Below are 27686 nucleotides of genomic sequence, written 5' to 3'. Positions count from 1 at the left end.
ACAGTGAACATTTGTTACTTTTAAAATTAAGAAGAAAAAGCTGTTTCTATTTTGAGAAGAGCCTCTTTGAAATGTATAATTAAAAGAAATAAAATGCCTGTAGAGTTAGGCAACTGGAGAGAATGGTCTTGGTGAGGGGCCCCCTTTCCCATAATCTTAGGAAGTGAGCAGACCCCCTGATTTCCCTGGGTGTGTTCCCCTGCAGTAATAAGGCCTCTTATTCTTTCTCTGATCTTATTTTTCTATGTAAAATGTGGTATCAGTGCAGTCATTTTTTCTCTCTGGTTTGATTTCGACGTTGATCACTTTGTGTCTGACTGTAGGAAGCGTGTCCAGCTGGAGGAACTAAGAGGAGATCTGGAACTCTACTATAAACTTCTTAAAATAGCCATGGTCCAGCTCATCAACAAGGATTATGCAGATTTTTTCAACCTTTCCACAAACTTGGTAAACCTGAAATTCACAAGTCCTACACACACACACACACACACACACACACACACACACTTTCTCTCTTTTTCATATTTATTAAAAGGGCAGAGTTTTTAGAAACCTTTCAGTTGATTACCCCACCAACCCCACCAGAAACTTGAAGAAATTACCAATTTCATTAATAAAAAAACTAAACTTTTTGGAATACATTTTTTTGTTTGTTTTAGTTTTTATTCATTTAAGGTTGCTCTAGTTTGATTATGTTTCAAATTCATTAGTCAACAGTGAAAAGTAAAGGATAATAATACCCAAGGGGTTGTTTTATTAGTTGCTAAGTGATTACCCTGAAGTCTTCCTTGATTTAGACTAATTTGTAGGAGCAAATGTCCACCACTCTTACAATGTTTAATTTACTCCCAGGTCATATCTGTTAGCTAGAGCTAGGTTGAAGGAACATTGGTCAATATTGATATTTAAAAAGTTTGGTTTTATAAAAATATAAGAATGATTTGCAGTGAGCTTATCAATTGTTTGTAAAAGCCGTTTAGAAATGTTGAATTTTGTTACTTGGCAGAAAAGTCTCCTTGTTGATGCTTCATTTTGTTTTAAATCTGTTTGTCCAGAGAAGCACAGAAAGTTGCAGCTCCGTGGGAATTTCAAGAAGCATTAAAATTAATGATGCACATTTGCTTTTGGGAAATATACCACTAAGATAAATATCCCAATAGGATTAAAAACCTAGAAAATTTTACTTCTATTTAATTTCTATTTTTCTCAAGGCTTATAATAATGTTTAAGAGAGACATAGCCCATCAGACTTTCACATCAGCTGGCTGAGTATCATCAATTACAGACAGAGAACTGTTCACCTTCTGTGAAAATTTTTCACATTCATTTAAAATGTCATCTAAAGGCAAATTGTTCTTAAGGAAACTTTCGTTTCTCATGACTTCCCTTATTTTTATAGTTTCATGTATTTCAACAGATTTTTTTCATATTCTATGAACAACATTAATGGCCAAATAACACTTCTGTTGTTTATCTAGTTATGTAGCAAAATACGGTTGTGCCAAAAAAATAACTTAAATCTGGTACTGCTTTGATCGTTTAATAGATACGTCACTATTACTCCTTATCATGATGTGTTTTGTGCCAACCTGGTTTTGCCTTTAGGTTGGCATGGACAAAGCCCTCAATGAACTTTCTGTGCCTTTGGGACAGTTACGAGAAGTTCTGGTAAGTCCCCAATTAATGAAAACAGTCTGCTGTGATGCCTGTTGTCCTCGTCGGCTTTTCTCTAAGAATTCTTTTCATCTGTTAGTTTGGTGGTACTGGTGGTTGTATTTTAACGGTTCATGATTATAATATTCACCTTCAGAAGAGTTGTAAATGATTTTGTTTTTGCATATGCTAAAAACCTAAAAAAACATGTTCGATTTGAAGAAGACATATTCTCAGAGTAGACAACCTTAAAATGTCAGGGGAGAGGAAGCATATTTCCAAATTCAACTTATTAATGCCACTTTGGTCATATGTAAGTGGTTTCTAACTTATGAATGACTTGTATTTTAACAGTTTGTAATCTTGTAAATATCCCCCCCCCACCCCATGTAATCTACGTGTGGTTAGGTTCCTGGGCTGATCTACAAAAACTGTGTAATCCCTAATGGAACTGAAGGATAATATTGATGAGGGAGCAGGAGGCTGGCTGAGGACAAAGCAAGAGCTGGCGCCTTGCACCCCCCCTTTCATCCGCTCCCCCTCCATAGGTGTAGCATTCCTCAGGCACCCCTGACTGCCATAAAATGATAAATGGTTAACTTGCTGAGATCACAATCCTGCAAGACAGGAGTCTCCCTTGGTTTGCAAATGTCCTTGAGATTACAACAAAGAAGTTACCTTATCAATAGCCCAATTTCCAAAGACACAGAACTCACTTCCTCAAGCCCTAATGTCACCCTCCCCTCCATAAAAAACCGAAGGAGGTGGAAGTAGAAGGAAAAATAAATAAAGTTAAATTTCTTCTAAACCTAAATCTCATTAACAAGGATGCTTGATAGCAGGAATGTAACATTCCACCAGACTTCGAAATTGTCTTTACTTGATAGCAACTAAGCCTTCAATATCCTGATAGTATTCTTTGCCCCAATAGCCCTTCTGAACACCCCTTTGTCCTCACCTACCCAACTCCTGTGTATATAACCAACCACTCCTCACAACCCGGGGCAGCAGCAGCTCTTCCTGCCCACGGGTCCTGTCCCCGTGCTTTAATAAACCACCATTTTGCACCAATGACGTCTTAAGAATTCTTTCTTTAGTCGTTGGCTCCGAACCTCCTCACCCCACCGAACCTGACTTAGGTTCTGGGACTTCATCAATATAAATAAAATGTAATACTTAATAAATGTTACATTTGCATGTTCTCTCAGAAAAATCTCTGTTGTGGGAATGGGACTCCCCACCTCTAAGCCATTGGGAATAGAAACTCCACCTGGGTGAACAGTGGAGGGGCAGTTGTGGCATCACTTCTAACAGAAAACTGTGCTGCCCTGTCTCCCCCCCCCCCGCCCGCCCCCTCCTGTCTGTGTCTGGTGTCCTGACTTACGGCCTCTGTCCGTTCTGATGCCCTGTCGTAAACTTGTCATAAACGACACCGTCCTTCCTTGTGTGTCTCCTCTTGCTTGAGTGGCCTCATGCGTCCCTCCCCTAAGACAGTGCCTGCATCCTAGAGAGAATATAAGGAGAACATAATTTAAGGGAAGACACAGTACATGGTTAGAACCAAGAAAAATGCGGAGTAATGGAAATATCAGTGCTGACAAGCCTAGGGGAGGGGCAGGCAGGAAAGAGTTCGTGAAACAGGTAAAAATCTTGAGTTGTGCCTTGAGGTAGCCAATACTTTCCATGGTTTATGTCTCATTTGAATTTTACAAAATCTTGTTAAAGGTACTTTTCCTTGGAATGGAAGGGATTTTCATGGTCCGCTGTTGGATTCCACACCAGCCGCTGTGGGGCTCTCCCACTGCCTCCTTGGTGTGCCTCTTCCTTCCGGGGCCTCATGGTGGTGTTGTTTCCCAAGCCTAGCCTTCCTTTGGCCTCCCACTCTTCTCTCGAACCCCCTCCCTGGAGGCAGATTTGCTCTACTCACACAGGCTCCCGTTTCGCCTCACCCCCTGCCATCACCGTATCCCCTCCCTTTTCCATGGCCTGTTTTTTTTTTTTTTTAATTTTTTATTTTTTATAAACATATATTTTTTATATACATATATTTTTATCCCCAGGTCTGTGAATCACCAGGTTTACACACTTCACAGCACTCACCAAATCACATACCCTCCCCAATGTCCATAATCCCACCCCCTTCTCCCAAACCCCCTCCCCCCGGCAACCCTCAGTTTGTTTTGTGAGATTAAGAGTCATTTATGGTTTGTCTCCCTCCCAATCCCATCTTGTTTCATTTATTCTTCTACCCACTTAAGCCTCCATGTTGCATCACCACTTCCTCATATCAGGGAGATCATATGATAGTTGTCTTTCTCTGCTTGACTTATTTCGCTAAGCATGATACGCTCTAGTTCCATCCACGTTGTTGCAAATGGCAAGATTTCATTTCTTTTGATGGCTGCATAGTATTCCATTGTGTATATATACCACATCTTCTTGATCCATTCATCTGTTGATGGACATCTAGGTTCTTTCCATAGTTTGGCTATTGTGGACATTGCTGCTATAAACATTCGGGTGCATGTGTCCCTTTGGATCACTACATTTGTATCTTTAGGGTAAATACCCAATAGTGCAATTGCTGGGTCATAGGGCAGTTCTATTTTCAACATTTTGAGGAACCTCCATGCTGTTTTCCAGAGTGGCTGCACCAGCTTGCATTCCCACCAACAGTGTAGGAGGGTTCCCCTTTCTCCGCATCCTCGCCAGCATCTGTCATTTCCTGACTTGTTGATTTTAGCCATTCTGACTGGTGTGAGGTGATATCTCATTGTGGTTTTGATTTGTATTTCCCTGATGCCGAGTGATATGGAGCACTTTTTCATGTGTCTGTTCGCCATCTGGATGTCTTCTTTGCAGAAATGTCTGTTCATGTCTTCTGCCCATTTCTTGATTGGATTATTTGTTCTTTGGGTGTTGAGTTTGCTAAGTTCTTTATAGATTCTGGACACTAGTCCTTTATCTGATGTGTCGTTTGCAAATATCTTCTCCCATTCTGTCAGTTGTCTTTTGATTTTGTTAACTGTTTCCTTTGCTGTGCAAAAGCTTTTGATCTTGATGAAATCCCAGTAGTTCATTTTTTCCCTTGCTTCCCTTGCCTTTTGCGTTGTTCCTAGGAAGATGTTGCTGCGGCAGAGGTCGAAGAGGTTGCTGCCCGTGTTCTCCTCAAGGATTTTGATGGATTCCTTTCGCACATTGAGGTCCTTCATCCATTTTGAGTCTATTTTTGTGTGTGGTGTAAGGAAATGGTCCAATTTCATTTTTCTGCATGTGGCTGTCCAATTTTCCCAGCACCATTTATTGAAGAGGCTGTCTTTTTTCCATTGGACATTCTTTCCTGCTTTGTCGAAGATTAGTTGACCATAGATTTGAGGGTCTATTTCTGGGCTCTCTATTCTGTTCCATTGATCTATGTGTCTGTTTTTGTGCCAGTACCATGCTGTCTTGATGATGACAGCTTTGTAATAGAGCTTGAAATCCGGAATTGTGATGCCACCAACGTTGGCTTTCTTTTTCAATATCCCTTTGGCTATTCGAGGTCTTTTCTGGTTCCATATAAATTTTAGAATTATTTGTTCCATTTCTTTGAAAAAGATGGATGGTACTTTGATAGGAATTGCATTAAATGTCCTAAATCAGGACTCAACCGGTATCAAAAGATTGGGATCATTCCCTGCATATTTTCAGACCACAATGCTCTAAAGCTAGAACTCAACCACAAAAGGAAGTTTGGAAAGAACCCAAATACATGGAGACTAAACAGTATCCTTCTAAAGAATGAATGGGTCAACCGGGAAATTAAAGAAGAATTGAAAAAAATCATGGAAACAAATGATAATGAAAATACAACGGTTCAAAATCTGTGGGACACAACAAAGGCAGTCCTGAGAGGAAAATATATAGCGGTACAAGCCTTTCTCAAGAAACAAGAAAGGTTTCAGGTACACAACCTAACCCTACACCTAAAGGAGCTGGAGAAAGAACAAGAAAGAAACCCTAAGCCCAGCAGGAGAAGAGAAATCATAAAGATCAGAGCAGAAATCAATGAAATAGAAACCAAAAAAACAATAGAACAAATCAACGAAACTAGGAGCTGGTTCTTTGAAAAAATTAATAAAATTGATAAACCCCTGGCCCGACTTATCAAAAAGAAAAGAGAAAGGACCCAAATAAATAAAATCATGAATGAAAGAGGAGAGATCACAACTAACACCAAGGAAATACAAACTATTATAAGAACATACTATGAGCAACTCTACGGCAATAAATTTGACAATCTGGAAGAAATGGATGCATTCCTAGAAACATATAAACTACCACAACTGAACCATGAAGAAATAGAAAGCCTGAACAGACCCATAACCAGTAAGGAGATTGAAACAGTCATTAAAAATCTCCAAACAAACAAAAGCCCAGGGCCAGACGGCTTCCCGGGGGAATTCTACCAAACATTTAAAGAAGAACTAATTCCTATTCTCCTGAAACTGTTCCAAAAAATAGAAATGGAAGGAAAACTTCCAAACTCATTTTATGAGGCCAGCATCACCTTGATCCCAAAACCAGACAAGGATCCCACCAAAAAAGAGAGCTATAGACCGATATCCTTGATGAACACAGATGCGAAAATACTCAACAAAATACTAGCCAATCGGATTCAACAGTACATTAAAAAGATTATTCACCACGACCAAGTGGGATTTATTCCAGGGCTGCAAGGTTGGTTCAACATCCGCAAATCAGTCAATGTGATACAACACATCAATAAAAGTAAGAACAAGAACCATATGATACTCTCAATAGATGCTGAAAAAGCATTTGACAAAGTACAACATCCCTTCCTGATCAAAACTCTTCAAAGTGTAGGGATAGAGGGCACATACCTCAATATCATCAAAGCCATCTATGAAAAACCCACCGCAAATATCATTCTCAATGGAGAAAAACTGAAAGCTTTTCCGCTAAGGTCAGGAACACGGCAGGGATGTCCATTATCACCACTGCTATTCAACATCGTACTAGAGGTCCTAGCCTCAGCAATCAGACAACAAAAGGAAATTAAAGGCATCCAAATCGGCAAAGAAGAAGTCAAATTATCACTCTTCGCAGATGATATGATACTATATGTGGAAAACCCAAAAGACTCCACTCCAAAACTGCTAGAACTTATACAGGAATTCAGTAAAGTGTCAGGATATAAAATCAATGCACAGAAATCAGTTGCATTTCTCTACACCAACAGCAAGACAGAAGAAAGAGATATTAAGGAGTCAATCCCATTTACAATTGCATCCAAAACCATAAGATACCTAGGAATAAACCTAACCAAAGAGACACAGAATCTATACTCAGAAAACTATAAAGTACTCATGAAAGAAATTGAGGAAGACACAAAGAAATGGAAAAATGTTCCATGCTCCTGGATTGGAAGAATAAATATTGTGAAAATGTCTATGCTACCTAAAGCAATCCATGGCCTGTTTTTATGGCCACTTTGGTCCTGCTCAGCCACAGGCCTGACCTGCCTTTCAGGTCCCAACTCTGAAGCTGTTCTGTGAGATTCTCAGACAACTGAGGGATACGACTATATCTGTCTTCATTGTATCCCTGTGGGCTGCCACAATACTGACGTCCAGGAGGTGTTTCATAATGTTGATGGAGTGAATTAATTCACCTTCCTGTGGAATTTTTGTGATATGCCTACTTCATTCTAGTTGTTTCTGTTAACCTTTGTTTTGGCTCTAATTCCTAATTATCTCTTTATTCATTAGCTTCTGGACATGTTTCTCTACCTCTGTGCTCTGCCTTTTTCTGGTCTTCTGTTCTTCATTCTTGATTCCTGGTATTTCCATACCCACATTTCATCATCATGCATCAGTGCTTTGACATTCTTTCGTTCTCCAAAATATGCAGAATCTAAAGACCTCATCTCCATGAAGTTGGCACTCCATTCCTATTTCTGCTTCTCTCCAGAAGGAAGCCTGCAGTTCACATGGCTGTGTGCCTGTCTGACCCTGCCCCTGAGTGTGTGTGCACTTACATCTGCTCCCCATCCCCTCCCCACCTCGGCAGCTGTGTACACATGGCTTTCAGAGTCCGATTCGAGCCCCGTCGCATTTCCAGACTCTCCTGTACTTTGCTTCATATTATCTGTTCTCCATTCTAAGCCCCCTCATCCCCATAACTTTCACTGTATATGTCATTCTTCTTCTGGCCATGCGACCCTGCCTTTGTTTCATTATGCCACCAGATCATGAGTCCCCTCAACAGTAACTGTGTCTGGTATATCATGTTTGTTTGTTTGTTTTTTTGTCAATATCTGCATAGTACTGGTGCACAGGTATTAAGTTCTGTGGAATTGAATGAGATGTAGGAACTTGATAATGTGACAAAACAATGTCTGTAATACGTTTTCTTTATTATTCTTTTAAAGAGTCTCAGGTCATCAGTCAGTGAAGGAATTCGGGCAGTAGATGAACAAATGTGTAAACAAGAGGACATAAGGAAGAAAAAGGTACCCTCCAGTAGATTTCTTATGCTGCATGCCAGTTGAAGCCCTCTCCTCTTGTCTCCGCGAACTTGTCAGCACTATTCAGCTTTTTTTCTTTTTTTTTAAATTTAGCTTTTTTTCAAAGCTCTCACGCATGTGCATTTTATGCATTATGTCACGTTATCTACCTGAAATAAGAAGACAGAATTTCAGAGGTACCCACACGATCTCAAGATCACCCACTTTTTCCAGAACAAGAAACAGTGATAACTGTTGTTGGTGCAGCACTTGACAGTTAATGACTGTATAAATTGTCAGCGGCCCTGTAAAGAAAATAGGCCTATATTAGAGACTAGGGGAGAAGTGGGCTTTCCAAAGCAAACTCAGGATTCTGCCGTAGGTTTGTTGTTATTTTCTGATCCTGTGTTCTTTATGTTCTGGTGTTAACTTTAATTTTTTCGATTCCCAGTAGTTAGCATGCGGTGTTGGCTTAATTTCAGGTGTGTGAGACAGGCAACGGCTCTGTACATCTGAGGGCTCACCCCGGGAGTGTGCCCCTTAGTACTATCTCCAGTTCCAAGTGTCCCCGATATCATTCATGATCATAACGATGTAGGGGCACAGCGGGCATTGGGAGTCTGGGCTTCTGACTCTCCCCTGCTGCTCTGTACAATGTTTTCTATGTGTATTATTAGCATATTTGTTAAAATCTCAGTGGGGAGAAGCCTGTTTGAGGGACCTTCTGTTTAATTCGCCTCTGAATCTCCTCACAGCTTTTGTCCAAAGAATGCTTGTCGTGCGCTTCCAGACAAAACAGTAAGCTTTGTGAGAGCAGGGTGTATTTCTTGCTTTATTTTCTCGTGCCCCCCCACCCCCCCGTCGGAATGAATGTCGAGCTCCCAGGGGTGTTCATTATTATTATTATTTATTGAATGTATGACTTTGTATTTTTTTGTTCTTTAAGGATGAGAGTTTTCATAATGTCCCTCAACCTCTTTGATAATATTTGTAGTGTAAAAGGTCTTCAATGACTTGGTGCTTGGGCATATAGGTATATGCACATGTAAACTGAGAGGGCCAGTACGATCGGAAGCCAAAGTTAAAACATGAATAAAGGGCCATAAGAAAACAAATGGAGGGGCGCCTGGTGGCTCAGTTGTTTAACCGTCCGACTCTTGATTATGGCTCAGGTCATGATCTCAGGATCATGAGATTGAGCCCCACATTGAGCTCTGTGCTCAGCAGGATGTCTGCTCGAGATTCTCTCTCTCCCTCTGCCCCTCCCCTGCACGCGCACATGCAGTCTCTCTCTCTCTCAAATAAACAAATCTTTTTAAAAAAATAGGAAAGAAATGCCCATAGAAAGATTCAGGATGGGGAAAAGAAGAAATAAGAGTATAGAATATGAGAAATCAAAGTCTAGGGATTTTTTTTTCCTCTATAAACTTGCAATAGAATATGGAAGTATGCTTATTCTAGAACTAAGATTTGCATTCTTGAGAATTCTGTGTTTCATAGAAATATTCAAAATATAGCATGCCCTATATATTTGAAGTTAACTTTTGGTCTTATATTTTTCTGCATTTAGCATGGGAAATAAAGATGATTAAGAGTAAAGATGGTGACGTTTTTTGTTTGCTTAAGTTTTATTTTTATAGATGTGTGTGTTGAGGCTTATACAAGTTATTTGATCAGTTGAAAAGATTGAAAAAATCTTAAATTCACAAAGTTCTAAAGAAACCTCTGCACTAGAAGCAAGCAGGTAAGCATTTTTTTTTTAACTAAGTAGCACATAAATTAATACTTCACATCCAATCTAATTAGGCGGGGACGGCTTAGTTAGAATTCATTTCTGAACAAGAAGAAAATCCAGGTTTGTGGCTAGAATGTAGCTCCAGGAGAGTGGAGAGCATGAAATGGTGAAATCTATAACACGTTCCTATAAACCCTTTGGTTATAGACCACAGTTCCAACACGTCATTATGCTTGCAGTGGAAAAGTATATTTGGAATCACCTTCCCTGAGGACTAGCAAAGTCCTGTTGATCTTTAAGGCATACCTACCATTCATCTTGGTTTTTCTCCATCTCATTTTTTTTCCTAGACATGCCCAGAGTATTACCATTGATGTATTTTGCACCAGCATTATATTATTATGAAACAGTATAGGGCACATCCAGTTGAAATTTACAAACAGGAAAGAAAAAGCTTATGAAATAGGAAAAAGATGATGGCTCTCTTTGTTATACTGTGATTGTCTTGTTCCCTTCCTGGTGTGAATTTTCAATCAGCCAGGGTATTTGAGTGACTCAGAAAATGAGTAGTTAGGTCCTGTCAGCACCGTGAGACACACAGTGGTGCAGTGGGAGTAGCCCGGGCTGGTTCTGCACATACCAGCTGGGCTGCCTGCATCAAGGTCGCCTGGTGCCCTGCGTGACCTGCGTGCTCTGTTGTGTGAGGCTAACAGTCCCTCCCCCTGCAGGCGGAGTTAGGTTTCTAAATTTTAGGAATTAAGGTTTTAGATTTGGAAGGAACTTGAGAGACCATATGCTCCACATGTCTCATGATGGAGATTAAGAACGGACACATCCCAAAGGAAGCGATTCTCTGGTCCTAGGTCTCTGCCCCCTTTCACATCAAGGCATTCAACTAAGTGGTCAGCCTCCACTGTGCTTGTGTCTCTAGCCCGTTGCATTCGTGCTTCTGCCCTGGTTTGTCCACACTTAGCAGACAGTCTGTACGCGGCCCTTCTGCAGCCTGTGTGTCTCCAGCGGCTCTGCTTTGCTGCGGCCCTTGGCAGCACCTGCAGCCCCTCCAGCCATGTCCACATTCGGCCCCTGGGGAGCTGGCCCTCCAGTGTTCTTCCCGTCTTTGCTGTTGCTGCTGTGCTCCTCGGATAGAAACACCTCAGTGAGCTCTGTGTCTACAATCCTGTCCCTTTGCAGCACTGTCCTTGATAAACAGACATTGTGCGCTTTCTTGCTCAGAATTACCTTGGAGGACTTTTTTCTCCAGAAGAGCAGCTCTGAGCTCTGGAGTCAGGAAAGCCAGAGCAGCATCAGCGCATGGTAAATCCATCATGCTCTGCTAGGCCCAGAAATGCCGAGATAAGGATAAATAGGAAATGCGCATGGGATCAGTCAGTAGAGGTTGGGATTAGGCTTCTGCATTGGTCGTGCCCAGTGCCTGCCTTCCCTCCACACTAGTTCTGATGCTCTGGGACAGGGCACACCGTGGCAGGTCTCCAGACATTTTTGGGTTTCCTTACAGTGTGTTTCCTCACTACCTGACTGCCCATCCTCAGATGTGGGATGCCTCATAGAGCCCAGCAGGGATTTGGGGCCTTTGTTTTTTTTTTTTTTTTTTTTTTTTATTTCACTGTTCGGCTTCCTTTTGAATGGGGTTGACACTTTCTAATGTGGGGGGCAAGAGGGAAGTGTATCCAGTCCACTTGATGGCAGATGCACTGTGAGTGATTTCTCACCAGCTCCAGGAGCACCGAGCTTGCTCTTTCTGCCAGGTAAATGTAAACGTGGGAGTCCGCTGCTCTGAGCGATTTCCCAGGTTGCTGCTAGGTGGTCAGTTTTAGCTGATTGAGGAGACAGCAGTAGTTGGTACTGGGGAGGTACTTGGGAGGGAGAATGAGGCAGGCGGAGAAGAAGAGGGGGATTCACGTATGAACGGTAGGACAGGGAAAGAGAGAGGAGGGGGTTAGAGAAGGGGAGAAGAAGGGAGAAGAAGGGCACGAATGGGAGAGCCCGAGGAACGTGGTGGAAACATGCAGTTGTACCCACACTGACCTAAAATAGCTCCATCCCCTTGCCTGGGCCCTGTGGCCCGGGCCAGGCTGCGTCGGTGGCTTCTATGACCTCCCCGCTCCTCACCCCTCGCACCTGGGGCCTGCTGCACAGACAGTTTGTCCTGAAAATTGATGGCGTGCAGGTGCAGGTGCCTGAGCGCTGTAAGGCATGGGGGGCAGTGGGGGTGGCAGGTTTTAACTTTGGGAATTACACTTCTCTAATTGTCTCTACTAGCCCTCTCTGGACTAGAGAGATTTTGGAGAGAATTGCCACAGAATTTAACCAGTTACAGTTTCATGCTGTTCAGAGCAAAGGCATGCCTCTTCTGGACAAAGTAAGACCAGTAAGTGTTGGTTTCGATTTTCAATGTGCTGTTTGTGAATTTCCTGGATGATTTTGGTTTGACCTAGCATTGCCCCTGATAATTGCTACTCTACAGGAATTTGAAGCTAGCTTTGAATTTTTTTTTTCAGTATCTCCTGCTTGGGACCCTGCTTCCATTATGTCACACTAGATAGATTTTGTGTAAAGACACAAGCATAGTCTCCAAACTATGCAAGTAAAATTAATTCTGAATTTCATGTAACTTGACACATCATATGACGTAGTCAGAGTTCATTTATCCAAAGCCCTTGACTGGGTTTAAATGCACGTTTGTCAGATTTACTCCGTAGCTTAAGAGGCAAATAACTTTTTGTCGTTCCATAATTGTCTAAACTTCACTTTGATGAAGCCGACTTACTTTCAAAGAAATCGTAGGGAGGGGACGCCTCAGTGGCTCAGTCAGTTAAGCCACTGCCTCTGGCTTAGGTCATGATCCCAGGGTCCTGGGATCGAGTCCCACCTTGGGCTCCTTGCTTGGCAGGAAGCCTGCTTCTCTTTCTGCCTGTGCCTCCTTATGTGCTTGTGCTCTCTCTTGACAAATAAATAAATAAAAACCTTTAAAAAAGAAAGAAAGAAAGAAAGCAATCACGGGGAGAAGAGATTCATTGTTATTCTCTAGGAAATGTTGGGATTTTAATCTTACATATATTCTGGTAGAATTAGAGGCTCGCTTTATATATATAACACATATGTATATAAATTATACACATATATTTGAGCTTTTAGAAACTGTTGTGCCTGGACCTTCTTTCCTGGTCTCTCTGTTCTTGCAGCGTATAGCCCACATTACAGCCATGCTGCAGCAGTCCCTGGGAGGCCTGTTGCTAGAAGGGCTTCAGACTTCCAATGTGGACATCATACGGCACTGCCTCCGGACTTACGCTACAATTGACAAGACACAGGATGCAGAGGCGTTAGTTGGTCAAATACTGGTGAAACCATACATGGATGAGGTTTGTGCCCCCATGCACCTCATTCCACAAACACAGAGCATCTAATCTGGCTTCGTTTCTTGACTGGGTGCGAGAGAGCTCAGGGCTCTTCCTTGAAGATGCTCTTAGTTCCTGCTCTTCTGGTTGTAAGAAAAGGTTGGTCCCGCTTGGAGCCCATCAGCATGGCAGGAATCAGGCATGCGCTCTTTTCTCTTCCAGTGATGCCATAACTCAGGGATCATCTTAATTTAGTAGGGGTGAGGGACTTGCCTAGGAAGAAGGTACGGATCAGAACATTTTTAGGTCAATTTCTATTTCCATAAGTTATACGTTAATGAAGTTGCCGAAAAGCGTGACCACACCAAGGCGCCCATGCCCACTGGAGGAGCTGGAAGACAGCTCTGTGCGCAGGGAAAGTCTGTGAGGGGAGGCGTCTTCGCAGAATTGATGTGGCCTAAGTCTTGAAGACCATGGGGGAGTTTGCCAGGCTAGGAAGGTGGGAGGGAGGGAATATTCAAAGATAAAGGGCTTTGAAGGGCGAGTTAGCGGGGTAGTACCTTAAGTCCGGAACTTGGTTACCCAGTGTTCTTGACCTATAAGGATACAGTTAAATACAGGGAGTCAGTGTATCCTGCCTCTGAGCGGCCGGAGTATGGGCTGCACCATGTGAGGCCACCAGCAATCAGCAGCTTCCAACGTAGAGAGCGTCAGATTCATCTAGTTCAGGCTGAGAGAAGTCATGAAGCCAGTCTCAGCGTTTGAGGGCTTTCTTCCAGTCACCTGCCAGTGCGAGTGCTCTTTCTGTCTGGTAAGTATAAAGCTACCCACCATGACTTCAGGATGAAAGGCTTCCAGTTTTAAAACGAGACAGTATCCCAGTGATAGAAGTGAAATTGAAGGATTAATTTCAGTAATCTTCTCAGCTTCATTAAGACTACTAAAAGTAAATGATCTGTCAGTTCTTTGTATGTATCCTATTATAGTTCATAGCTCTCTCTGTGGGGGTGAAAAAGATCACATTATTCTTTGTCACTAAATGAAAATATTTTAGTTATTTAATTTATGCCCTTTTCATTGAACTGAATCTAATATGCTAAATTAGGGAAGTACTTTGCGTTTCCGTGTCGTTAAATGAACTGTGGCCACGTTTGTATTTTAAGTTTGTATGCTTGTCATTCACCTCCTGCAACTCAGCCTCACCAAAAAAAAATAAAATACTAAAGCAAAGTAAGATGTGTTTTCTTCCATCACTTTCCATCTCAGCCCTTTCCCTGTTCTGGAGACGGTAGAGGATAAGGCCAGGGTGAAGATGGTACAGAGCTGTTGTCTGCAGATACAGTATTTCGCTTTTAAGCTCAGAAGGGAAGCAGATGAGTGTGTGTGATGTTTTAGCTTCATGCCAGTCTCTGTCCCTCAGCCTCTGTGTCCCCCAGGGTTGGAGCAGTATTCCCAAATCCCGGGACCTAGATTTTCATGCCATTGTTACTTACCTCCTGTTTAGAAAGCATACTGAGTGGGGAGGAGGAAGGACGAAGTGCATTTTTAAGGTTTACTCAATTCTTTTCTCTGTAGTGTATAGTTCATACTTCTCTTTTAGGTGCTTTAAAAACAAACAAAAACACAAACAAACAAACAAATAAAAATAAAACGCTCTTCCTTCTGCTAGGTGATTGTAGAGCAGATCGTTGAGTCTCATCCGGACGGCCTGAAGATCATGTATGCTAATAAGCTCCTGGAGTTCGTTCCTCACCACTGCTGCCTTCTTCGAGAGGTCACAGGAGGAGTCATCTCAAGGTGACGTAAAATGCTGTGTATGCACCTGAGCTCAGTTTAGTGACCACCTGTCACCTCCTCATGTGCCGCTGATCCCTGGCTGTCCTGTCTGACCCAGGAACGTGGGAACGTGTGCTCTTCCCTATTTGTTACCAGTGCTGTGAGGCAGGTGTCGCTTGCCTGGGTTTACAGGGAAGGGAATGAAGAGTGGGGACGAATCTCAACGGAGACATTTGTGTGACTCCAGAGCCTCTGCTTTTCTCTTGTCTATACTTTCCCCTTAACCAGGTTCAAAATCAGAATTGGTTTCCTTCCATTATTGTGATGTCATCATCGGTCTAGAAATACCAATTCATTTTAATTCAACACGTTTTATACTGATGGCAATTAAAGTCATGTTCGGTTTTCCCTCCCTCTCTTATTTCATTTCCATGGCTTTCCAGTTCTGTTTCATGAATATCCCATTACCTTCCACCATCTCCATCATCCCAGTCCAGACCTTTGTCGCCTTTTGTTCGAGGGTAGTGGGCTCCCCCCACCTGGTCTCCCAGCTCCACCTGTCCCTCTTCATTGTAGCCCTCAGCTGTCCCACCTGCCCAGAGCTCTGCAGCCTTCCTGAGTTGCTTGTGGCTTCTCATCGCCCACAGAGGAGCATCCAGTCTTCCTGCACAACCTGTGACCCTTGGTGCTTTAGTCCTAGTGGTTCTCCACTGTGGAACTTTTTACTGTGGAACTTTCCCCCATACCACTATGGTTCCTGGCCAGACAGGAGTGCTTGACCTTCCTTAACACACCTGGTACAGAAGATCCCTGACTTCACCTTGGTTCAGTTTATGGTTTTTTGACTTTTTATAATAGTGCAGAAGTGATATGCATTTAGTTTGGATCTTTTCCCAGGCTGGCAATCTACAGTAGGGTCCTCTTTTGTAATGCTGGGCAGGGGCACCGAGCACAGCCCCCAGGCAAACCACGTGATCACGAGGGTCAGCAACCAACACACTTGAACCGTCCTGTTCTGGCTTTCAGTGCACTGTTCAGTAAGTTACATGAGATACCAGACATTTTATTGTGAAATAGGCTTTGTGTTAGAGGATTTTGCCCAATTGTGCAATACTGTAAGTGTTCTCAACACATTTAAGTTAGGTGGGGCTAAGCTCTGATGTTCAGTCGCTTAGGTGTTTTCCATGCATTTTCAACTAAAGAGATTTCCAGCTGAACAATGGGTTTATTAGAAGCCGAGGCCGTCATAAGCTGAGGAACATCTGTCTATACTGTGCGCCTCTGTGTTTTCCTTCATTGCTTCCTGTCTCATATCCCTTTGTCTTTCTGTTGATCTGTCACTCCACATGAAGCTCCAGTCAAATACAACTTCTTTTTTTTTTAGGTTATTTATTTATTTACTTTTTAGAGAAAGCATAAGCAGAGGGGGAGGCAAAGCGTGAAGCAGGCTCCCCACTGAGCAGGGAGCCCGATGTGGGACTCGATCCCAGGACCCTGAGATCATGAACTGAGCCACCCAAGCGCCCCCAGGCTATGGTTATTTCAAGAAAAAGTCCTGTTTGTGAATTCTTCATCTAGTGAAGATGAATTAAAATCAGAAAGTCAACTCTGCCACCTTTAAAAACCCAGGAACAAAAAAAAATTCCACGAGCAGGTATAACCCTATCCACAATAAATCACTTTCAATCCAGTCCTGAAAACTAATACAGAGTAGGAAGAAAGCATTACAGAAAAATTTTGTTTTCATTAATCAAGCTGGAAAATAACAGGCCTTACACGAATGCCCTTTAGGAAGACAGTTCTTATAGTTTTATGTTGATGGAAACTAACATTACATTCGAAATGCATGTTAAAACCATGACTGTAGACTAACTACCACTTTCAGTCATCAGAAGATGAAAAATGGTTAAGAGTCACCCAAACTGAATCCTGGTTCCTCCTGGAAAATGTGTTCCTAAATATTTTCCCCCTGAACTACTGTGCACTTTCTGTATCTTACACAGCAGATACTGCGATGCACAAACACATCCAGAAGGCCTTGGAGGGCTGACAGCCTGCTGGAACAATGAGGAATTCACCCGGGTTTCTGCCTTTCTGCCAGGCCCAGAAAGTTCTGGGTAACCCAGGTGACGTGTCATGAGAATACAAGTGTGCCTCACACCGTACGTATCATCTCCTCAGGGTAGACACCAAAATCCATGTTCGTATATGAAAATCCGAGATGCGTACAGAAATCAAGAGTGATGGGGCGCCTGGGTGGCTCAGTGGGTTAAGCCGCTGCCTTTGGCTCAGGTCATGATCTCAGGGTCCTGGGATCGAGTCCCGCATCGGGCTCTCTGCTCAGCAGGGAGCCTGCTTCCCTCTCTCTCTCTCTGCCTGCCTCTCCATCTACTTGTGATTTCTCTCTGTCAAATAAATAAATAAAATCTTTAAAAAAAAAAAAAAGAAATCAAGAGTGATTCTGTCATCTTGAAGGAAAAACACACTGTTACGCTGCCACATGCCTCGTTTCTCCTTGAGTGACTGCAGGAAGTAGGGATTGCAGTCAGAAGTCTCAGAAAGAAAAATTAGAGTAAGGGCAACACCTGAAGTTTACTCCTGAAAATACTTGGAGAACGACTGTGACCAATAAACCAGGGCTTAGTTCATGAGACTATGTCAATGAGCTTATACCATCCCATGTCCTGGTCAAACCGTCATGTCTGGGAGATGGAGGGACGTCTTCATCTTCCAGAGCTACTATTAGGGAAAAAGGTGGAGACAATACTGACTGAGTCCCTCCTTCAGCAGGAGAGCCAAAAACACCTTGCCCCTCCATAATCCCAAATGAAAATAAACATCTCGGGGTGCCTGGGTGGGTTAAGCTTCTGCCTTTGGCTGGGATCGAGCCCCACGTCAGGCTCTTTGCTCAGCGGGGAGCCCACTTCCCTCCTTCTCTCTCTGCCTGCCTCTCTGCCTACTTGTGATCTCTGTCTGTCAAATAAATAAAATAAATAAAATCTTGAAAAAAGAAAAGAAAAGAAACATCTCATTTTACTAGTGTGCAGCAGAAACTATGCAGGAGAAATTATTATTATATTATTAGATGATATTATTATTATTATTATTATTGTACTATATTGTTAACCTTTTGAATTTGGACACCTAAAATTTTTAATAAAATATGAAGGCCTTTTTATTTTTTTTAAGATTTTATTTATTTGAAAGACAGAGATCACAAGTAGGCAGAGAGGCAGGCAGAGAGAGGGGGAAGCAGGCTCCCCACTGAACAGAGAATCTGATGCGGGGCTTGATCCCAGGGATCATGACCTGGGCTGAAGGCAAGAGGCTTTAGCCCACTGAGCCGCACAGGCGCCCCATGAAGGCTTTTTTTTTTTTTAAGATTTTACCTATTAATTTGACAGAGAGATCACAAGTAGGCAGAGAGAGAGAGAGGAGGAAGCAGGCTCCCTGCTGAGCAGAGAGCCCGACGTGGGACTCAATCCCAGGACCCTGGGATCATGTCCTGGGCTGAAGGCAAGAGGCTTTAGCCCACTGAGCCACCCAGGCGCCCCATGAAGGCTTTTTTTAAAGAAAAAAAACTTCAGATTATATCTTTATCCTAGAAGTTCCCACTACAACTGGCTTCTGTCTTGGCCAACACTTAGCCATTCAGATAAAGTCCGTATTTAGTGCTTCGTGTGTATGCATGTGTAAAATAAGAGGACAGTCATAAATCTTTAAGATTGTGTATAATAACCGTGAAATAAGGATTCTTGATACACAAGGTCTCGTCTGGGGAAAACAGCTGGAGAACAGTATGCAGTTTTCAAATGACGGAGGGGAAATACGCATTCGGTTCTGAGAAAGGGAAGGAGAACAAGACCAAATATTAATAAAAGGGAAAAAAGCTTTTTCTGCCATCTTTCTGTGCCGCAGTAACAGTGTGAACAAATGTCCCACAGATGCCCTCAAGAACATTAACACTGCTGAAAGGGGGGGCGAAGGCCAGGTTCTTAGGAGGCCATGCACCAAAGTCATCGTCCCGTTTCCTCACTGTGATGACGAAGAATGAGTACATTGGCAAATTTGAAATTATTGATGACCACAGTGCTGGGAAAACTGCTGTGAACGTCACGGGCAAGTTAAACAAATGTGGCATGACCAGCCCTAGACTTGTATAACTGAAAGATCTAGAAAAGTGGCAGAATATTTCCATCCCCTCAGTTTGGTTTCACTGCATGGAAAAATTCTTCTGGCATCATGCACCATGAAGAAGGAAGAATCCAGGCAGGAGGGAAAATCCTGGGATTCCTTTTTCCTAGAAATATAATATACATGGCACGTGAAATGCCTCAATGGGGAAAAAAAAAGGAAAATAAATTACAGTCAACTAATGTTTGACAAGAGTGCCAAACAATTCAATGGGGGTAAGAACAGTATTTTACTCCCAAGCAGCCACATGCAAATAATGTAACAGGAGTCCTGCCTCACACCATACAGAGAAAATAACCCAAAATGCATCAAAGACATAAATGTAAGCATTAAAATGATAACGTTCGGGATGCCTGGGTAGCTCAGTTGGTTGGACGGCTGCCTTCTGCTCAGGTCATGATCCCGGAGTTCCCGGATCGAGTCCTGCATCAGGCACCCAGCTCCACAGGGAGTCTGCTTCTCCCTCTGACCTTCTCCTCGCTCATGCTCTCTCTCATTGTCTCTTTCTCAAATAAATAAAATCTTTTAAAAAATAAAAATAAAATAAAATGATAAAGGTTCTCAGAAGAAAACACAAACGTAAATGTTAGTGGTCTTGAATCTAACAATGGCTCCTCAGCCATAACACTAAAGTACAAGCAACTTAAAAAACAATAAACAAATAAATGGGACTCAACCAAAATGTCCCAGTTTTGTGCTTCCAAGGACCTCATTGACAAAGTCAAAAGACAAGCCACTAAATGGAAGAAAATATTTGCAGGTCATATGTAAGGAACATGCATTCAGACTGTGTGAAGAATTCTTACAACTCAAATAAAAAGACAACCCAGTTAAGAAATGAGCAAAGAGAGGCGCCTCGGTGGCTCAGCGGGTTAAGGTGCTGCCTTCGGCTCAGGTCATGAACTTGGAGTCCTGGGATCGAGCCCCGCATCGGGCTCTCTGCTCAGCAGGGAGCCTGCTTCTTCCTCTCTCTCTGCCTGCCTCTCTGCCTGCTTGTGATCTCTCTCAATAAATCTCTCTCAAATAAATAAATAAAATCTTTAAAAAACATGAGCAAAGAACTTGAATACACATTTCTCCAATATTCAAATGTATACATTAATATATAAATGTATATATAAATATATTTTACATGATCATATATTTATATAAACATATTTATGTAAATATATTTACATTCTTAAATATGTATTTAAATATAAATAAAATATGAAATATATAATATATATTTAAAGATACATATAAGGTATATATAAATTATATGGGACAATAAGCACGTGAAAATATGCTCAACATCACTAATCATTCGGGAAATGCAAATCAAAACCATGGTGAGATACCACCTACTATAAAAAAACCCAAAAGCAGGTGTTGGAAGGATGTGAAGATCTGGAACCTGTAAATTGCTGGTGGGCTTGGAAAATGGTGCAGCCACATTAGAAACGGTTTAGTAGCTCCTCAAAATGCTGAACACAGAGTTGCCATATGACAAACCAATATCACTCCTGTGTATAGAGCCAAGAAAAAACTATGCCGACACAAAAAGTTGTGCATGAAGGTTTAGGGTTTATTCGTAATAGCGAAAAGGTGAGAACAACCCAGATGTTCATCAACTGATGAAGAGATAAATAAAATGTGATCCATCCAGCCAGTGGAATATTATTCAGCCTTGAAAAGGAATAGAATTTTGATATGTGCCACGACACAGAGGAGCCTTGAAAACATTCTGCTGATTGAGAGAAGTCAGTCACAGAAGACCACATATTGCATAATTGGATTTATATGGAATTTCCAGAATAGCTAAATCTACAGAGACCGAAAGTAGATTAGCGGTTGCCTAAGACTGGTGGTGATGGCTAAAGTTTTCTTTTGAGGATGATGAAAATGTGTAGGTAGTTCAGTATAGTATAGTTAACTATAGTGAAAGCCATTAAATTTTCCACATTAGATGGTGAGTGGTATGGCCTGTGAATTATATCTCAATTAAGCTGTCATCGAAAAATGCAAAGAACTTCTATATTTATCAAGTAGAAAAAGAATGAACTTGATTAAAAACATCAAAAATGGGGAAAATAAAAACAAACAAAATAAGATGGGAGGAATAAAATCATGACTGTTTATCATTAAATATGTACAGACTGACTTTTTCTATTAAAGCGCCTATCGGGGCTACAGATCCACGCTGTTCAAGAAACATACTTAAAATGCAAAAGGGATTGAGAATGTATCAGGTGAGGAGATACCATGCAAAAGAGAAAGCCGGAATGGCAAAATTCATCGCAGACAAGTTGGGTCTAAAGTTATAGGTACTAAGATGAAGAGGGACATTTTTAAAGGCAGAGTTTGGAAAGAAGATGTAAAAGGTATAAGCAGGTATACATCTAACAACATAATACCTAAAGACTCTAAAAATGCAATAACAAGGTAAAATTTTAGCTTTTTAAATGGGAGTATCTACTAGAAGGAGGGAAAAACAAGGACACACAGAAAATAGACATCCTGGGGCGCCTGGGTGGCTCAGTGGGTTAAAGCCTCTGCCTTCGGCTCAGGTCATGATCCCAGGGTCCTAGGATCGAGCCCCACATTGTGCTCTCTGCTCCGCAGGGAGCCTGCTTCCTCCTCTCTCTGCCTCTCTGCCTACTTGTGATCTCTGTCTGTCAAATAAATAAATAAAATCTTTAAAAAAAAAAGAAAATAGACATCCTTATTTCCCTCGGAAAACATTTCTTTCTTACACCTAAGGAAAGCCATATTTGTAAAGATTAATTGCATACTAGGCAACAAAGGAAACCTTTACAAGCCTTCCAAATTAAAGATTTAAAGAACAGTTCTTTGATCAAAATCCAGTAGAATCAGAATTAGATAACCTGGTAACAAAAAATTGAAACTACATACAAGTTAAGAAATACAGTCTTCAGTCAAAGAAGAAATCATAAGACGACTGAAGAAAATCTTGAAAGCAATGAAAAGGAGACTATTTCATACCAAAACTTACAGAAGACACCAGAAGTTATACTCTAAGGAGACTTTAGTGTCAAATGTCTTCAATTTCAAACATTTTTTTGAATAAAAGTAACTACCCATTTAAACCCATCAGAAAAGGGCAGCTCAATCAAAAGAAAGGAAGTAATTATAATAAAGATAAATTTTTTAACTAATAAAAAATATGAGGGGCAAATAAACTCAAAGTTGTTTTTATGAAAGACTAATGAAATAATAAAAAAAAAATTCACATGCCCTATTAAGGATAAGAGAGGGGGAAGATGGGGTGTGGGAGGAGGTGGGGAGAGAGGGAAGGGGGATGGGGAAAGGGGGGTTTCAGGGAGGAGGGGACAGAGAGAGAGAGAGAGTTGCAAAACAGATAAAGGTTGGGAACAGAGATATAAAAGCAAATGCATAATATAAAAGAATCACTAAACTGCAAGGCACTTTATACTAATCAATTTGATAACCTAGAAGAAACGATGATTTCCTAGGAAAACAAAATCATCCAAATGATTGAAGAATGGAAAATTCAGAAGATGAGTTCCAAGATCAGACAGGTTTGCAGCTGGATAACTGTCATTCTACTGTTAAATGGCAACAGGCAATTAAACAATAATAAGTCAATTCACTTGATGAAGCTGAGCACAATTTTAATACCCAAACCTGAGAGGGAGGAACGGGGAAGCTATTAACAAATCTGGCTTAGGACAGATTAGTTAACAGAAACTGAACTAATGTTAGCAAATAACAGAAGTCAGGCATCTATCAAAGGACTATATCCTGAGACCAACTTGGATTCATTCCAGGAAAATAAAGGGAGCTCAAGACCAGAAAATCAATAATATTTACCTCATCACTAAATTAACTGTGAAAAAACTCTTAAGACCATAGCAATAAATGCATTTGATAAAAGATAAAGGCACCTGATAAAAGGTGAGCAGCCATTCTTTATAAAAATGAAGATAAAAACAGAAGGACGTTATGCAGGAGGGATTATTAACTGGGAAGCACTAGATCAAGAGGTAGATAAAATGAGCCCATATTTGTCAAACAGTGACAGAGCCCCATGCGTGCGTGGATAGAGGCGAATGAGCTCATGGATGAGCACCAGGCTGTCAACAGGTATTATAGGGACAAAGGCAGCGGTGAGGAGAGGAGAGTCTTAACAACAGGGAAGAAGGTAAAAGGAGGATTGCAGTTAAAAATTGTGCATGATACAAACTCATGCAAATAAGACCGGATATTTTCCCGTATATAGTTTTTTAAAACCCTGCACACATTACTGGAACTACCAACTCTTGCTTTCAGCTCCGCAGCCCTCGCGTGCTTTTCCAGTACCAGGATGCAGGGGTAGATCCTCCGTTGGTGAAATCCTATGTCATTGTACTCCTAAAGGGACAGGTGAAACAGCGCAGGGGCTGGAGGTCGAAATCAGGCATCGCTGCGCCCACCCCAGCTCCCTGCTCCCCCAGCCCCCACTCTGAAGCAGCGGGCACTTGGAGCTGTTAAGAAGCAGGGATCTGAGCAGTTCTCTGGTTTCCCCTGGAGCCATCTGCATCCATCATATTTCCCACAGCTCTCCCCGAGTGTTCCCTTAGCTCCTAGCACACCCTTCTTATGAGAGCACCTAGTACTCCCCGTCACAGTGCTCTGTCTGTCACATGCGTCCATTGATCCACTTTGTGCTGGTTGAGGGCTGGAGCCCCCTCCTGTTAACTTCTCAAGTCCGTTTCTAATGCAGCAGCACCTGGCACTTAAGCACCCTGTCAGTACCTGCCAAATGAATGAAATGTACTCAAAACATAGTATGAAGTCTGCGTTCTGAAACTCCTTTTTGGAGCCGTTTGCTAACATTTTCCCAGGCAATTTAAAAATTTTCCAGCCTTGCTGCCAATAACCTGAAGGGGTAAAGGAATGCCGGCGTGCCCCATGGGACATGTCACTCTGGATGGTCCTTTGGCAGCAGGGACTTTGATAGCGCTCTTCCAAACCCAGCAGGATGGTGGAATGGGTACGTGGCTGAGTGCCTCCCGGGTCTGACCCTGTGTGACGCCACCCGGTGCCTGCAGCTGCCCTCTGGAAGGTGTTGCTTTTGCGGCAGAGCCGGAGGGCACCAAGCGTGTGTCTGTCTCCAAAGTCCTGGGCACCACATCACAATGCCTTCCTGAGAAGCAGAATCAAGGACAGTTGCTGATCTTCATTCCTTCCCACCAAAGGTATCTCATACACCATCTTTGGAAGTTGGAGCCAGGGGGCGCCTGGGTGGCTCAGTCGGTTAAGTGTCTTTCTTCAGCTCAGGTCATGATCCCAGGGTCCTGGGATGGAGTCCCACACATTTGCCTCCCTGCTCAGCGGGGAGCCTGCTTCTCCTTCTCCCTCTGCCATTCCCCCCACTTGTGCTTTCTGGCTCTCTGTGTGTCAAATAAGTGAATAAAATCTTTTTAAAAAGCTTGGGCCATACTCTTTAGCCATTCTACTTTCCCTGGGGTAATTTGCCACCCCCCTGAATTTACCTGCATCTTTCCCAAAATCTACTTATCTTCCAGCCTTCGTGACCATAATGAGTCTATAAATTTTCAATAGACAGTGTGAACTTACACTTGCTAATATTTGCATAACATGCACCTCTTTCGATCTCAAAGAAAAGCTTCACAGCGCAATGGTCTCTAATCTCCAATTAGGTTCTGTTCCGGGATCCCACTGGAACTCTACATGCCTGTCCCCTAAGATGCCATAAATTGTGGTCCAGTTTCCCAGCCAGCCAAGGAAGGCACATGGGAAATCTTGCTGAAGTATGAGTAAGAGCCAACGAAAGGAAATATATTTATCTGCCTCGAATGCTGGGACCTGAGGAAAGCAAGTTTCATTACAGACAAATCAGGAAGGTGGTGCAGATTGCTTTTTATGTCAATCTGGAGTGGAGGTCTGCCATTCATCATTAAGGCCATTTCCTGCAATGCACTCACCAAAGTGATACTCACTTCGGAGTGGACAAAACTTAGGAAATGGCCAAGGGGAGCTCTGCTTACACTTTACACTCTCAGCATTTATTTGTATTAATTTCTTTATAGGGCAGTATAGAGACATGAGACCACATTGAAAAAGCAAAGCTTGTCATCCTGTGGCCTTGGGTCAAGAATAGAGATAGTGCTGCTCATGTCAGTTTCAACCTCCAGTGGCCAAGGGTTTGATCTGATGCTCTTTCAAGTTTTCCCCATAGCCTTTCTCAAGGTCAATGGCCAATAATCCCACAGGAGGAGATTTTAGGGCCCTCTCAAACTTCTGTTTTGCTATCTCTCCCCAGCCTGCTTCCTCTGCAAAAGTCACCACTTTGCCTGTGCATCTACCACCTCTTAGAGCTTTTGGAATCAGCCACGAATTGCAGTGCTGATTCCTTCCATGACCACATATTGTTTACAGGAAAACTCTTCTTCGTTATGCCTTGCCAGTCAGAGTGACGGTTTCATCCGCAACCTGGACCAGGTTCGGGAATGTTCTAAACATAAATGTGAGCAAATGTCTTCTGTATTGAGAGACATGTACATTCTGTAAATGGACTCTATTGAAAAACCAATACATAGGGTACACTTATGTCCTGACCCAGCTGGAAGGAGGCACTTCATTTTCATCTTTCAGAAAATTGGTGTAACACATTGATTTTCATGACAAAGAAAGCAGTTTTGTGTCCTCTACCAAAAGACTGTCATAGTAAGCAATAAATTGCCTCTTTGGAGTGAACAAATTAATAAGATATTTTCTAAATTTCAAAATAAAGACAGAACTATGTCTGTAATGCTAAGTGCATCCCCTTAGTTGCAGGACATTGTGTCATGGACCACCTGAGCAATGACACATGGCGGCCGGTAGTCTGATTTGTACATCAATTCACCTGGCAACCTGTTAAAAGAAAGTCTTGCACATGACAAGCTTTCAATAAGACACTGACAAGATGGCCAGGAAGCCAGCCTTAGCTGGCTTTTTCAGGTGTCCAGACATCTAGTCAACCTACCTCACCAACTCATCACCATGCTTACTGGAGTAAACCCAATCTCTTCCTTCCCCCCTGGAGATGGGAGAAGAGCCACTCACACGTTTGTATGGAATTCTCATTCCCCCTCGCTCTGTCCCCACATGGCGCTGTCCGTGTAATAAATAAACAAATCTTTATGTCACCCTGAAGGTCCTGGGTCAAAGTATACAACTCGCACAATTTTAGGTCACTACAGCCTTTTGTTTTTCTCTCCACCTTAAGCCTTCTGGGTGACCAACAGCTATCTAAAACTCATGTTGCTGCCATATGCTGTTGTTCTGCTTCATCTTCCCAGTAAAGTTCACTATTTTTCCCTAAAGTTTGGTTTATCAGTATCTCCAGCGTCTATCTCCAGCTTGGGTCACGATCCCAGGTCCTGGGATCAAGTCCCACTTTGGACTTCCTGCTCTGCGGGAAGCCTGCTTCTGCCTCTGCCTCCCATCTCTTATGAATAAAAAAAGAAAATCTTTTAAAAAATTTTAAAAAACCATTTCTATCTTCCCACTTTTAAAGATTAATTCTGGGAATTATTGCTATAAATCCAAGTGTCCTATCTCTTTCTTAAAAAGTCTTCTCAAGGGCACCTGGGTGTCTCAGTTGAATAAATGTCTGACTCAAGATTTTGGCTCAAGTCATGATCTCAGGGTCATGGGATTGAGCCCTAGTGAGGCCTCTGTGCTCAATGGGGAGTCTGCTTCTCTCCTTTTCCCTTTGCCCCACCCCCCTACTCACATGTGCACACACGTGTTGTCTCTCTCTCTCTCAATAAATAAATAAACAAATCTTTAAAAAGTCTTCTCCAGGGGCACCTGGGTGGCTCAGTGGGTTAAGCCACTGCCTTCGGCTCAGGTCATGATCTCGGGGTCCTGGGATCGAGTCCCGCATCGGGCTCTCTGCTCAGCAGGGAGCCTGCTTCCTCCTCTCTCTCTCCGCCTGCCTCTCTGCCTGCTTGTGATCTCTGTCTGTCAAATAAATAAATAAAATCTTTAAAAAAAAAAAAATAAAAAAAAAAAAAAGTCTTCTCCAAAGGGAGTTTGAGAAATAGTCCAGTAAGGGGCTGGAAGAAAATATTATAATTTTATTCATATTTCATGTCATCCATTTAACTGTTTAGCTTTTGCATGTCATTTATAATGTGCATAATAATTTAGTAGAGTAGTAGAGTCTATAATTTATCCAAAATTTGCTTAAATTGGTGGTATGTACGCAAATATTTTTGTATGTATGTATGTATGTATTTATGTATTTATTTATTTTTGTGAAAGAGAGGTGCACAGTAATAAAAGGAGATCACTGCTCCAGGGACCCAGATATTTCCCCAAGTCCTGTTTCCTTCCATTCCCTCTGGGCTTCATTAGACCCCCTTAACACCAATATTGTCCCTAAAACTCGCCCTCTGCAGCACCAAGTTCGAATGCTTAACTCGGGCCATTACTGCAGGCTGTA

The 27686-nt window shown here is 42.2% G+C and overlaps 1 protein-coding gene across 1 annotated transcript in view; it reads left to right on the top strand.

Moving 5' to 3' along the window:
* The first annotated feature begins 294 nt into the window (after positions 1 to 294).
* LOC131817846 (conserved oligomeric Golgi complex subunit 2-like) overlaps positions 295 to 27686 on the top strand; it is a 29206-nt gene continuing 1814 nt past the window's right edge. The window contains exons 1-5 of the mRNA XM_059151594.1: positions 295 to 447; positions 1606 to 1668; positions 8087 to 8167; positions 13100 to 13279; positions 14925 to 15052. Coding sequence (XP_059007577.1) covers positions 391 to 447; positions 1606 to 1668; positions 8087 to 8167; positions 13100 to 13279; positions 14925 to 15052 — 509 coding nt within the window. The 5' untranslated portion in view covers positions 295 to 390. The remainder of the gene's footprint in view (positions 448 to 1605; positions 1669 to 8086; positions 8168 to 13099; positions 13280 to 14924; positions 15053 to 27686) is intronic.

The sequence above is a fragment of the Mustela lutreola genome, chromosome 16 (assembly GCF_030435805.1).
Source record: "Mustela lutreola isolate mMusLut2 chromosome 16, mMusLut2.pri, whole genome shotgun sequence".
In the NCBI taxonomy this organism is placed as follows: Eukaryota; Metazoa; Chordata; class Mammalia; order Carnivora; family Mustelidae; genus Mustela; species Mustela lutreola.
Note: the sequence above shows the minus strand (reverse complement) of the source record. Positions and strands in the feature narration are given on the sequence as shown.